Source organism: Simochromis diagramma, unplaced genomic scaffold (assembly GCF_900408965.1).
Source record: "Simochromis diagramma unplaced genomic scaffold, fSimDia1.1 OVJJ01000433.1, whole genome shotgun sequence".
Classification (NCBI taxonomy): Eukaryota; Metazoa; Chordata; class Actinopteri; order Cichliformes; family Cichlidae; genus Simochromis; species Simochromis diagramma.
In genome coordinates this window covers 3,752,213-3,764,970 of record NW_024387031.1, presented here as the reverse complement: position 1 = coordinate 3,764,970, position 12,758 = coordinate 3,752,213, and the positions used below count along the sequence as shown (strand labels likewise).

The following is a 12,758-nucleotide window of genomic DNA, read 5'->3' as shown; positions in this document are numbered from 1 at the left end:
GGTGTGTACCCGGACGCCCACCCCCAGACACAAAGAACCACCAACGCACCGACACCTGAGGGAGTCCGCCACCGGCAGGGGAAGTGGTGGTGGGTGGAGATAGGCCTCCAAACCTTGGAGGGCCTGAGATGTCCCCAGAGGGGTGGCGCCTGACACCCAACCTGACATATAGACACAGACATACAGGCACACACAGACACAAACATCCATTCCCACCCTCATGCTCTCATATGCACTTACTCCACACTCAACCAACGTGGAGACAAACATGAAGAGATGCTGTACACACAATCACACTCCCCAAGCGTACTCTACGAACCGGGTCTAGGTACCCTTGCCCCTGGAGGGGGAACTGCACCCAGACCCAGGTGATGTTACCCTTTTCCCTGCGGTGGGGAGAGGCAGACCACCCCGACTCCACAGCAGCAGGGAGGCCCCACACTCCAGACCGCAGTCGGACGGCCAACTCCTCCTAGCCCCCCCGCTCCAGCAGGTCGCAGAGAACGGGGGTGAGAGAAGACTCCAAACCTCCCTCCACCTGCTCATTGTAGTGTTGATGCATGTGTGTTCTAAGGTGCATTTAAAACCCAGGAGGGCATGGAGCTACCTGCCAGAGAGCAGCAGGTAAGCGCATAGTCCCTCCTGCTAGCCCTCAATGTCTACGTGTATTCAAAATTGAGAGGTGGGCAACGACGCCAGGGGTGAGATGTACTCCCTGATGGTAATTTGGACTCCGTGTATCGTGCCCACCCCCAAGATCCTATATGTATGCGTAATGAGAGTGTGAGTAATGTAAATGTCTAAGTTGTGGGATAAAATTGAGGCAGAGGCAGCCAGAAGGGGACAGAGGGGGGGGGGGGGGGGGGGGGTAGCCTCCTCTGCACCCTGGTTACATGATAAAGTTAAAGACAAAAACTCAAAAGGATTAATCACCCCTGTAACTGCGTCACTATATATCAGCATTAACAGGACCTCAGTTTGGTGTTTCAGAAAACTGCTGATCTCAGACCTGCACGGCTTCCATTTTAAACACTTGATGTACTCAGCTGCATGAAGAGCACATTTGATTTTCTCTGACACAATTAAATAAAACCTGATGAAGGTCAAAGGTCGTCACTTGTATGTCGAACTACAAACTGGTGATCTCGAATTCTTTCACAGTTTTTTGCAGATAGTGTGTTATTTACTATAAAACAATTCAGAGTTATTGATACCAGAGTAACCAGAGAGGATAATATATTTTTTAAATATATAACTTTCTACAGGACTGAATATAATATCTTTATGTAAAAGTCCGGAGCCTCTGGGGAGTATCCGAATATTTATAACATTACACAAACCAAAGGTCTCATCACAGTGTTCATGAAATGCTGGGTTTATCCATCTTCTGGGGCGGGCCTACAGTGGAGGTCTGAAGATTTCCCTGTGAGGGAGCTGCTGGTGAAGATCATGAGTCCTGCTTGATCAATGCAATGATCTTCAGTCTTCCTGTTGTTTCTTAAATGATGCCTCTCTCAGTGGGTCAACAGAACTTCTGGCACAGGACAGCTGTGATGAAAGAAAGGGAAGAAGTTTCTCCAAACCTCTGGACCCAGGAAACCCAGCTTGGTCTTGATGGTCTCCCTCACTAGTTTCTCCCCAGGCTGAATGTAGCTGTTGATATAATATGGACTCTATTATTAAATGAAAAGAACAAATTAGACTACACTACTGAAACCTTCTGCTACTCTTTTTAAAGTTTCCATGATACCAGGCTGTAGAGGGCTCTGAAGATTTAAACAGTTTTAGATCCATTACATTCACAGTCTTAAGTGTCAAAATCTCAAAGGACAGCATTACATTTTTGATATTAAGAGTAACTCTGGGCCTCTGTGGAGTGTGCAGCTGATCTTATCGCTTTCTAAAAATGAATAACAAAACCTAAGGAGTCCTGAATCATTCAATAACACAGATTATTATAGTAACAGGTGTGTCAATCGCATCGCTAACTAGCTAGCAACATGCCCCCAACACATTATGTATGCTAGCGGCTAATCTTGCAAACAAATTAAAAACAGTGATTTTAGATGTTGTAGCTTAATTAAACGAGTCGTCAGTTACGGTAAACCCATCAGCAAATAAACTGGAGCAGCCAGGCTACGTAAAAAGTATAGGGGGGCATGTTTGCGGTCATGTCCAGCGGGTGTGTGGGCGGGAGCATTACACAGTCGCTCCACCTCAAGTCACTACTGCTTAGACTCTGGCTCCAAAATTGCAAGATGGCAGCCTCCACAAGCGGGATATTTTGGCTTGATTTTTGCACAGTGGGAGGAGGCGCTGTCGCGTTTGTGTGTGTCGTGTCTTCCATGTTTTCTAGTCATTGATTGTGATGCTAATTTGCATTGCAGCAGTATTTTTAAAATTAAATTGCTAATCCAAACAAACATTAATCCGTGAGCAAACAGGAAAGGGAAATGGATTTTAAAATGAAGAGTGGAATCGCTATTTTAAATTGTGTTTTAAAAAACCTTTTGAAAATCAGGTTAATTTATTGTGTTTATTGGTGGATTAGTAATTCATTTTGAAAAATGTCTTTAAAAATACTGTTTAGATTAAGTGATTTAAAAATCAATTCGAAAATGAATTTACAAGTGCAGAAATCATTTTATAAATTATTATTTAAGCACAGAATTCTTTATTTCGATGTGTGGCTCTTGTGGTCCTCCATAGCAGGAGGCGATCAGGGGAGCAGGATGACGCTGTCAGTGAAGGGAGGAGGAAGAGGAGGAGGGTCCTGCCCGCCGGCAGCAGCATCGTACTGAGCCTCTCTCCATCCCATGTGCTGCAAAGGGAAGAAAATGGGCTCACGTTCAGACATGTGCTCCTAGAATTTCAGCTCTGTTCGGCTTTCCTGTTTTTAAAAAAATATAGCTGGTGATAAGAATACATCAGCAGCCTGGAAGATAATTTGTCAATCAAAATGCTTCCCTGCTCACCATCCGCGCAGATGGAGGGATGCGAGGAGGAAGAGGAGAAGGACGCACACATGCAAACAGAGGTAAAATGACACAAACGTCTCCTGTGCTGACTTCCGACACTCCAAATCAGCGTGTGAGAGGCGAGCATGCATGCGGGAGCCCGAGCGGCTCTGTTGCCCCTGTGGGACATTTCGCCGCCCGGCTTATGCTAGTGGAGCTCAGACATCAAAGAGCCGGACCCCTCCCTAAATCATGCTCTTCACGCCATTTAAGCGAACTGAACCAGTCAGTGAGGAGACATGATACGAATAGCACAGCTACATCTCCCTTCACGGGGAAGTTTCTGGGTTTAAAACACGCTGTGTGTCTTTTTGTGTAAAAATGTGCGGAGTGAATGAGGCTGCCGGTTTATTCTGGACCGTGTGTCTTACTGCGTGCTCCCTTACAATAGACAGAATGAAAAACGCCTTAAATCATGTTCTCACACCACCAGGGCTTGGCTATGACCCCAAACACCTGCATGGTAGGGGTGGGCACAGAGGAAGTGAACCCCAGACCCCATTTCAGTGGTGATGCCTTGCTCTCGGAATTTAGTTGCCCCACCCTTTGACCTCCAAGAGCGAAAAATATGCTTAAAGTTGAGGTGGGAACAAAACCATCAACCTTTAGTGCTTATTCACCTGCTTCTTGCCCCCTTTTGATGGCTTTATGCCCACTTACTTACTGGGAATCGGACCCTCAAACCAAAGTGTGTCAGTGCCTTGCTCTGATGTTCAAAGGTAGTAATGGATTACTAAGCTTTATGCTCGATCAGCGTCAGGGTTTCATCAGAAAATTCTGTTTTAGCACCATCTTCTGCAGAAAAATGTATTTGTAGCTGTTTTGTGGGTGAAGAAGAATAGAAAAGAGTCAGAGTCTTACTCACATTCTAATTTAACCTGCTAATATTAAACTAGTTTGCTTTAGTTTCTTCTTGAACTTTGTAAAGAATTAAGTTATAATCCAAGAACAAGTGCAGAGTCTTAGGATCGTATTGCAGTTTTTATAGGTTTCAGCTAAATTTCCTGGTCTTCATTTGGCTCAGGCACTCTCCCAGACACCCACCTCAACCATGATCATACAGTTAAAGATCCACACTTTAGCCGTACTCTGGTAATTACTGTATTGGCTTATCAAGGCCCAGCTGTGAAGCCTCGAGCTGGATTTTTAAATGCATGAGCGAGGTGTGGATCCAAGAAACACTGCATGATCACTGCAAAGAAAAAAAAGCATCCACATTTTAGCTAAATCTACCTACCGTTTACAAGGATTCAGCCAAAAGAAAAAAGCTTAACCTTCCAGGTATTATCATATGTGGACCATGTTTTAATACTGTAATTGTCTCGGTGCAAAGAAAATGAAAAAATATTCATAATAACAGTTTGTTTCCATTAAAATTAAAAGGAAACGAGAATCAAATAGCTTGGGACTGCTGCTCTGATAGGTGGGTGGGGAATAGGTTTTTTGTCGTGGTCGGTGGGAAGTGCAGGAGATCGAACCGCTCAACCAGGCAACCTTCCTGTGTGCCGATGAACCGGCTGCCCTCACTGTGCTCCTGAGGGAAATCTAAGCTGACAGTGTGTGAGGCTGCAGGTAGAGCCGGGCAAAAGTGGGACAAGTGCTTCCTGCTGCTGGAGGAAAGAGAGAGAGAGCACGAGCGAGCGAGCTGGATGCTGAATGTCCTTTTCGTGCTTTTTTATCTGAGGAATGTCCGTTTTGTCGCAATTCCGCCCTTTAATGGCCTCGAACTTTGACCACTGATATGAGATCAAGCACCGTTTTCCTGTCAGCATCAGAACACCATGAACACATCTGTGTCACTGACACAAAATAGATCCAATCAGACTCTGTTCATCTGTTTGTAGAGCTTTTTAAGTCACATCTGTGAAATCTAATGTAAGGGGAGCTGAGGATGGTGAAGCATCAGTTTAGGGCTACACCCCAAGAACAGTTTAGGTTCTTAGAGCTCAAACCAGGAAGTGCTGGTGTCTGTCGGTCCTAGATTTTAATGGAATAACATTTAACGGGTTTAAGAATTCCAGAAATTAGCCCAGTTCTCCAAGTAGATGAAGTTACACCTCTGACATCAGTGTGTGCAGGTGAAATGTGTGCAAATAGGTCTTACATTACAAATCACAAGACGAGCGAGCACCAATTGTAAGGAAAAAAAGACATCCCAGAATTTATATCCATATGTGGGATTTTGCAGTGTTGTTACTTCTCTGTTTTGTCAAGTGTTGGTACGTCATCCACAAAATGTCCTCCATCACTGTCAGAAACACCAAGTAGCTTTAGGATCTTCAGTGGAAAATGTGGTCAAATGTGTTTAGTGATCTAAATGACCAAATAGCTATCTGTCTTGGTGGTCATTCATGATCTAGTCTGCCTGCGACTATAATACTAGGTCATTATGGCCACACAGAGTGAAACTAATGGTGCTCTGTGAAACTCATCAAAGTCAGAAGCTGGTTCATCAGCTGCAAGTTGCTCTGTAATGGCAGATTAAGTCAAATAACTAACATTTGTTGGAACAACCACAGAGTAAATAAAAAGTAAGGGGGGAAGCCACCAACATTAAGTCACCCAGCGGTTTGTAGAGTGTTACGAAGCTTCAGGTTTGGCCTTTTATCCGTCACCATCTTTGTTTCATTTAACCTGCATCATGAGGTGGAGGTGACTGAAAAAGTCTAATCCACCTTTCCAATCCCAAAGCAGCCACACCCTGATGCAAGCACAGCTTCATCTCCTGTGGATCAGAAGTAGAAAGAATAGAGGCTTAAGATGCCTTTGAGCCCTGTGCACACTCTGTGGAAACAGCCAGTGTGTGTTTGCATCACACCCAGCTGCTGCATCAGTCAGATGCTTCTCCTGTATTTACCAGTGACTGATGACCACCTGAACACAAACCCCTGATGAGTACAGTATGGTCACCGTGGGATTTGTCCAGGCTTTACAAGCAGACAGTAACTGCCTGAATGCATCTTTAAATTGCTGATGGGCAAGCGAGGATGGATACTAAAAGCCACAAAGGAGACATCATCTTCTATTTCTGAGAACTATAAAAATCGAACGTCTGTAAGTCCAAATGTTCGAATCATCAGTCCTTGAAGGAGCCTGTATTTCGGCCACCAGGAAAATTCACTTCACCTTGACTGACTATAAAACTCGTCCCCAGCTTCTGCCTTTTGGCTCATCTTATGTCAGTCCATCTGAAGTAGTTACCTCCAATGACTGTGCTAATGACATGCTGCATGTGGACATACCATTTGGCCTAAAAGTTCATCGTTTTAACCTTGTATTTGGCATTTCCTTATGATGCGCCTTGTCACGTGTGACATCACTGCAGTGGTCCGATGGAGCGTGTAAAAGGTAAATCTTTTTAACGATGCACTCCCTGCAGAGGGTCTGATTCTGATGACTCTTCAAGGTTTGGCTGTTGCCAGTTTGCATCAGTCATATGTTAACCATTATGTTTGTTTCACTACATTGCTCCAGAAAATGAGCTTGAAGCTAATCAGTGTTCTCCTGTATGCAGAGAGTGATGTTTCATGCAGTGCGTTTGTACTCTGGAGGTTGTTTAAACCCACAGGGAGACGTTTCTTTGCCTGTGTACTTTTGTTTTTTGCTTTGCAGGAGGTCACTGAAAGCTTTACGAGTTTCAATTACCATTTTAAATTAATTGTGTGCAGAGCACGGCAGCACTGCAGATACTCTGTTGGCGGCTGTAGTCACTCAGGAAGGCACTGTACTTCTGTCCTGTAACAGGGAGGAGATATGAATGATGGGATGATAATCCAACAGTTACTTTTCTGCTCAGTGTGCAAGCACAGACACATATCTGAGAGACGGCTGACTAGAAAGAAACCGTCATCATCCCAAAGCTTCTTGGGGCTGCTCTTTTATTTACACGATGCCACCACACACCTGGCTTCACCTGTTTGATTTAGCAACATGAATCCTTTCATATGTCAGGCAACTCTGTCAATGTTAGTAATACGGGGAGATTCTAACCAGCTGTGCGTGTTTTTCTCAGTCAGACTAGAAATACATGTTTGGGTGTGGTGGAAAAGTTGATTTGTCTTTGAGTGTGCATGTTGAGTTTCTGTTAATCTGTGACGTTTGCAGCTGCTTTCATTTTTCCAACATTCAAACGCGACGTCTCCTCAGCTGCTTGTCCGAAACACAGCACAAGAAGAGACAATGCATGCGAAAATAAGCAGTTATGGCCTTTTTGGCTTTTCAAGTCAGCAGGAGCAGAGTGAGTCAGTCTGTTATCAGAGGTGATGGGCTGTCAGTGTTATTACAGAAAGCCAGGCAGCATTTTAAGACGATGGAAGAGGGCAGCGCAGCCTTCAGCACAGAGGGGCATCAGGCAAAATGAACGTTTATCTGGAGGACGTGGTAGGAAGGAAGTGCTTGTGATGCTTGTGTTAGCTGCTAACACTGTCGCTGCAGTGTTCTAAGCATTACTTCACATTAGCCACATTCAGAAAATATTAATATTATTGTTGGATTTTAAACGTTGGTGTCACCAAGTAAAGTAATGCCAGTGAATCTTAGCAATCACAGCTTGAGAATCACCAGATGCATGCAGCTAATACTGCAGAAATATTCTACAGTGGCAGCAAGGTCATGGTTCGTACCCGCCTAACGTCTGGGTGAGTGTTTCTGTGAGGGGTCTTCGTGTTCTCCCTGTGCCTGTGTTGGTTCTCTCCAGTTTCTCCAGCTTCCCCAAAGGTGTGCGTGTTAGGTTAACTGGTGACTCTCAATTTGATGTAGGTTCTGAATGATTGTTTGTCTGATGCACCAGCTTCCAGGTACTGCTCGTTGTTGGCCTGCTGAAAGTGTTTCAGGATAAAATCGCTGCTTTGTCACAGCTGAGTGTGTAAACTGTTGTGCGCGTGTGGGTGTAACTTCACTCTGCTGATATCAGTGACCTGTACGTTCAGCCTGTTGTGGAACACGATCTGATGGGTTGACCCTGCTGTCTGCTCCAGCAGTGCAACAGACTGACGGAGGAGAGAGACGAGGCAGAGAGACAACTCAAACACATCAAGAGAGGTGAGTCCAGCTTGTTTACACCTTCTCAAACTCTCAAACGCACAAAAAAATGTGTTTTGAAGTAGGAAATGAAATTAAAGAACCTTTGCTAAACAACAAAGTTAACCTTCAGCAGCTATAACAACCAATAATGGAGTGACAGACATTTATTCTGCAGACATTAGTGCTCTATAGAGGATGAATAATACCAAGTCTTGTGATCTTCTTAGTTTTAAAAGCAGTCAACTCTGAAAAACCTTTACACATATCCCATCAGAATCAGTTGATTGTTTTTTTGTGCAACAACTTGTATATCCAATTTTTTTTTACCTTCATACTATGAATATTTTCCCAGTTACAGGTCCTAAAAGTACATGGGTGTGGCTTCGAATTTTTATCAATGGTTTTTAAGCCTTATAACTTTATAAAACAGAAGATATCTATACCAAATTTCCTGGTCCTAAAAACAAGCTTTGTACCGTGGATGTTTGATCTGTACCCTGAAGATCCAGCTACTCCTGGCATTTCCTGTCTGCTCACTTTGACCTTGGGATAAACTGGTTTAGAGTTTCTGGATCAGCCCATATTCATTAATAGTTTCTAACTTATTGCTCATTTTTCTTCACCTGTCAGATTTCCATTTAGTAAAGTCCTCATCCTCCTAGAGGTTGCAGAAAACTATAATTATCATTTAAAAGTAAAAAAAAAAAAAATTGGTGCCATTAATCCTTCAGTGCACACAGACAAATACTTATGTCCAGATATCAAATACCATGGAGCAGCCTGACACCTCATCCCAGCGAGCCTTCACTTCCTCCCTCCCTCTTCGCGTTATTCATCTGTGCCTCTGCTGGTATGACATCACCAACACCTTGTCCTCTGAACAGGTGTGTTTAAGAGGGTGTCACCCGTTTCCATGGTGACTGTCAGTTTAGTCAGCCAGTTGTAGGGGAGCACTTTTGTTCTGAGGAGTTTAACTCATGATTCTAAAACTGAGGAAACTGCAGCACTTACCTACGGCTCCCATGCCTTCCATGATTATTCACAGAGGTAAGAGAATGTTTATTGATGTTTATCTATTGTAGAAGCATGTAGGAGTCAAGTGTTTGCATAGCTACCTGATTATGTGTGGGATGGATAAATTAGTGGTGCTAAATGTCTGTTTAGGATGCTAAAATTCAGACTACCAACTTTTTCATATTCAAAAGGCTTATATTCGATATTCTTGTAGATTTAGCCATATTAACGAACACACAAGCCAACATTTGTCTTCCAAAAAGATTACATTTTAATTATCCTTTTGTGTCTTAGAGAAGCGGGTCAGTGATGTCAGTCGGTTCAGTCAGCTATGTGTATGTGGGCGAGCTGTTATTGTCCAAAGGTAACAGGAGAACCAGGCGTTCTCCGTCTGTGGCTTGTCCTCAGGTGACGTTTCAGTAAAACAGGCCGATTCAGAGTCATCGCCTACCTCCCCTAACTACAGCAGTTCTTCCTAAATCTAACGGTGTCGTGTCAATGTCTGATTTAAGGATATTTTTGTTTTACTGAGCTCCTTTGTTGATTTAATTTAAGTGGAGGCATTCAGATGATCTTACCAAAGTTAGTGTCCCCTGAGGATGAACTCTAATGATGCTGTCAGTGCTCATACTCTACATCTGGTGTCACCACAGGGCATGACACTGTATTTTTTAACCTTCTATGAACATAAGTTAACAGCTGTTGGAGAGATTACTGAGAATTTTGATAAACTCCATCTTGGCCCCCAGAGGATAAATCCTAATTCAGCTGACATTTCCCTGCCTGCCATCAGGTCAAACATTTTATTTGACCTTTTAATTTGCACAACGTGGTCATCTACATTCGTGATCCTGCAGTGAGACTGACCTTTTGCATTTTTAAGCATTTAATGCATTGGCATTAAATTTGGCACACAAGCATGATCCCAGCAGCATTATGTTAATCACACTGGTGATTTTTACTGCCTGGCATCATAAAGTTATAATTAGCGTTACCAGTTATTGGGTTTATGACCAGTCAACAGCCTTTTCTTTCCTTAGTGTTCTGTGAGAATGATTAAAGTGACACGCTACAAGCTAAACTAAGATTGCAATCATTGCAGAGATCATTATACTTAAGCATCAGCTTTAACCCTGATTCACCGTTTGTGTTATATAATTAAGAGCACAGAGCTGCCGTTGTGTCTGCAGACTGTCAGTCGGTTGTAATTTTGTCTAACTGAGCCAAGCACGAGCAGCTGTTGTTGGGGCGGGGCCTATGGCTAATGGGGATGAAATAAATGAATAAATTAACGAATATTTGTTGGTTTAACTGGCGTTTAAAGAAACATGAGCTGAGTTATCCAGCTGGTGTTTTGTTGAGGTCTTCAGTGACTGTCAGATATCGCAGTCCTCTCCTAGAACTCAATAATATTCATATTAAATGGTAATGATGTGGCAGTTTAAAGTGCACGGCATGCTCCTAATGGAAGGAAATGATTGTCTTTCATATTTTGCAGTTTAAAGTAGAGTCAGTATACGATACAACGATCGGCAAAAGCGTATCATTACACACACAACAAAGAGGCCTTCCTGTTTGCAGTCCTTATGTTTAACAGGTGCAAATTAAAATCTGGGTGTTTAAATTTTTTATCAGAAAGGCTTCTGTTCATTTGGGGATTTTTCTCAGAACATTTCATGGGAACCTGTGAGAAAAACATATTCTAGTCTTTTAATCCGACTCAAGAATCAAACTGCCAGGAAAGTGTCACAAACTTGTCGTCAGCAGCAAAACTGGACCAAAGATCCTCAGCAGTGTCAGCAGAATGCTGATCCTCCTTTTCACCATGGGTCTCATCACTTCACACACCCAGTCTATCGTTCATTCACTCATTTATTCATTCACCGCCTTCCCCCAGAGAAGACAGCAGTCGCTCTTGTCATGTTATTCTCATGAATTATTAAAACCTCCTGACATGAATAATTCAGCAGCAGAAAACTGGGGACGGACGAGGGTGTGTGTGGGAGGGGGGTGGGCTCATCTTGCCTGACTCTTTATCCACTGTGGTCCTTGAAAGGCCCTTTCTACCTGTTCCTCAATAATTGATGGCCGTGCTCTAATGGCTTTAATGAGGGAGACTTGGCTGCCTGGCAGGTACTTGATTTTGAGCTCTTTTGGAACTCAAAGGCCAGTCTGAGATTAAGTGAGCATAAAACAGTGAAAACATGACCCGAACCGGAGTCTCTGTGAGATAATAAACTGGCCTCAGTGACGGAGGATCCTATTCACATTGAGAGCAAACATAACTAACTGACTTTATTACAATCCTGTGAGTAAGTAACAGGATACGTACATGATTATGAAACTCACTCAACATTTCACATTTTTGTATTTTTGTTTATATAAGTTTAATTTAAGCATATTTCTGTTATTTCTGTTATAGTTTGAGACCAACTATATATTATAGTTGGTCTCAAAAATGATTGTGGTTAAAAAGTCCACCTCGGCATCACTCTGTTTGCTTCTACTGCTGTTACATTTCTTCTGTGAGTGCAGTTCTTATAAGGTATTTTTAAGGTTTTAACTTTATCTTCATTTATTGATTCCCATTGTCATTGTTTAGCATAAAAATATATCAGTTAAATATTTGTTCCTTTTCACAAAATCAGTCTCTGAGTATTTAATGTTTGTTGCTTATAAAAGTTGCAAAAAGCACAGAGAAGAGCAACAGCGTGGAAGATCATGGGTTTGATGAGAATGCTACTAATACACATAAATGTGTGTGCAGGTAATTATAACGAGGCTTACTTTGTGTAGAACTGTCCCTCTAGTTGGTCTGTGAGATATCCACATTCTAATTTGGAGTGGATTTTAATGTGTTGAGAATTAATTGTTCCAAAAATCTAAATATATTTCTGTTGTTTTCCCGTGACTGGACCAAAGATAGTCCAGGCATAGCTGCCCTGTCTCGTCTGGTGCAGCGTTGTGTCATATTCCATGGCAGAAATTGTGAGTTTAGTCCAAGATTACTTCTATAAATATGTTTGCAAGCTGACAAACCCTAAAGTATAACTAATAACTAAACAGATTGCAAAGGTCCTAACATGTTTCCTGCAGCAGCGAGCACTGAGGAGCATCATTTAGGAGGAGGTGATCTGTCAGAAGGATTCTTTCCCTTTATTTGGCTTTTCTTGAACCTTATATTTTCTCTGTTAAAATGGAAGCTGCCCGGCGCCCTCAGCTCTTTTCCTGAACCTTTCAGCCAGTAGGAAGCAGGCGGAACTGATGTCTCACAGTCTGCAATTTATTCTCTATTAAACCAGTGCAGCAGAGCAAGTAAAAGAGCACAGGAGCAGAGTGACAAACCCGCCTTCCTGGGAGGGATTTTGGCAGCAGCCAAAATTTGTTTGAGCTCAGTTAAAACCAAAGAACAATGAAAAACTCCACAGAACAGAAGACAAAAGAATATGTGAAATGCAATGAACACATCAGCAAATAAACTTTAGAAAAGAGACAAAAATATATTTCTATGTTCTTCTTCCACCAGTGCTTTGCATCACCTACTGTAATGCTGCATGTAGCTGGAGGCCAACTGTGCAGCACTCAGCTTCACAGCTGATTGCCTGCAGTGTTATTATCATGTGCAGCCTAGTTATCCAGTCTACTGTACTTAGATAAAAGCCTGTGGCTGCACTTTCCATGCATTCGAGTACTGCAGGAAGTACT

At 42.8% G+C, this 12,758-nt stretch overlaps 1 protein-coding gene across 10 annotated transcripts in view; it reads left to right on the top strand.

Annotated features, from left to right (window-relative positions):
* Positions 1 to 2,679: 2,679 nt before the first annotated feature.
* The window catches only part of shtn3 (shootin 3), a 28,523-nt gene continuing 18,444 nt past the window's right edge, over positions 2,680 to 12,758 (top strand). For 7 of the 10 annotated variants that reach the window (XM_040043120.1, XM_040043118.1, XM_040043119.1 and 4 more), the window contains exons 1-2: positions 2,680 to 3,037; positions 7,994 to 8,057. In XM_040043120.1, the coding sequence (XP_039899054.1) occupies positions 2,960 to 3,037; positions 7,994 to 8,057 (142 nt within the window). In that variant the 5' untranslated portion in view covers positions 2,680 to 2,959. Of the gene's footprint in view, positions 3,038 to 6,399; positions 7,398 to 7,993; positions 8,058 to 12,758 lie in introns of those variants that run through there. The other 3 variants (XM_040043114.1, XM_040043112.1, XM_040043121.1) reach the window with 3 other exon arrangements.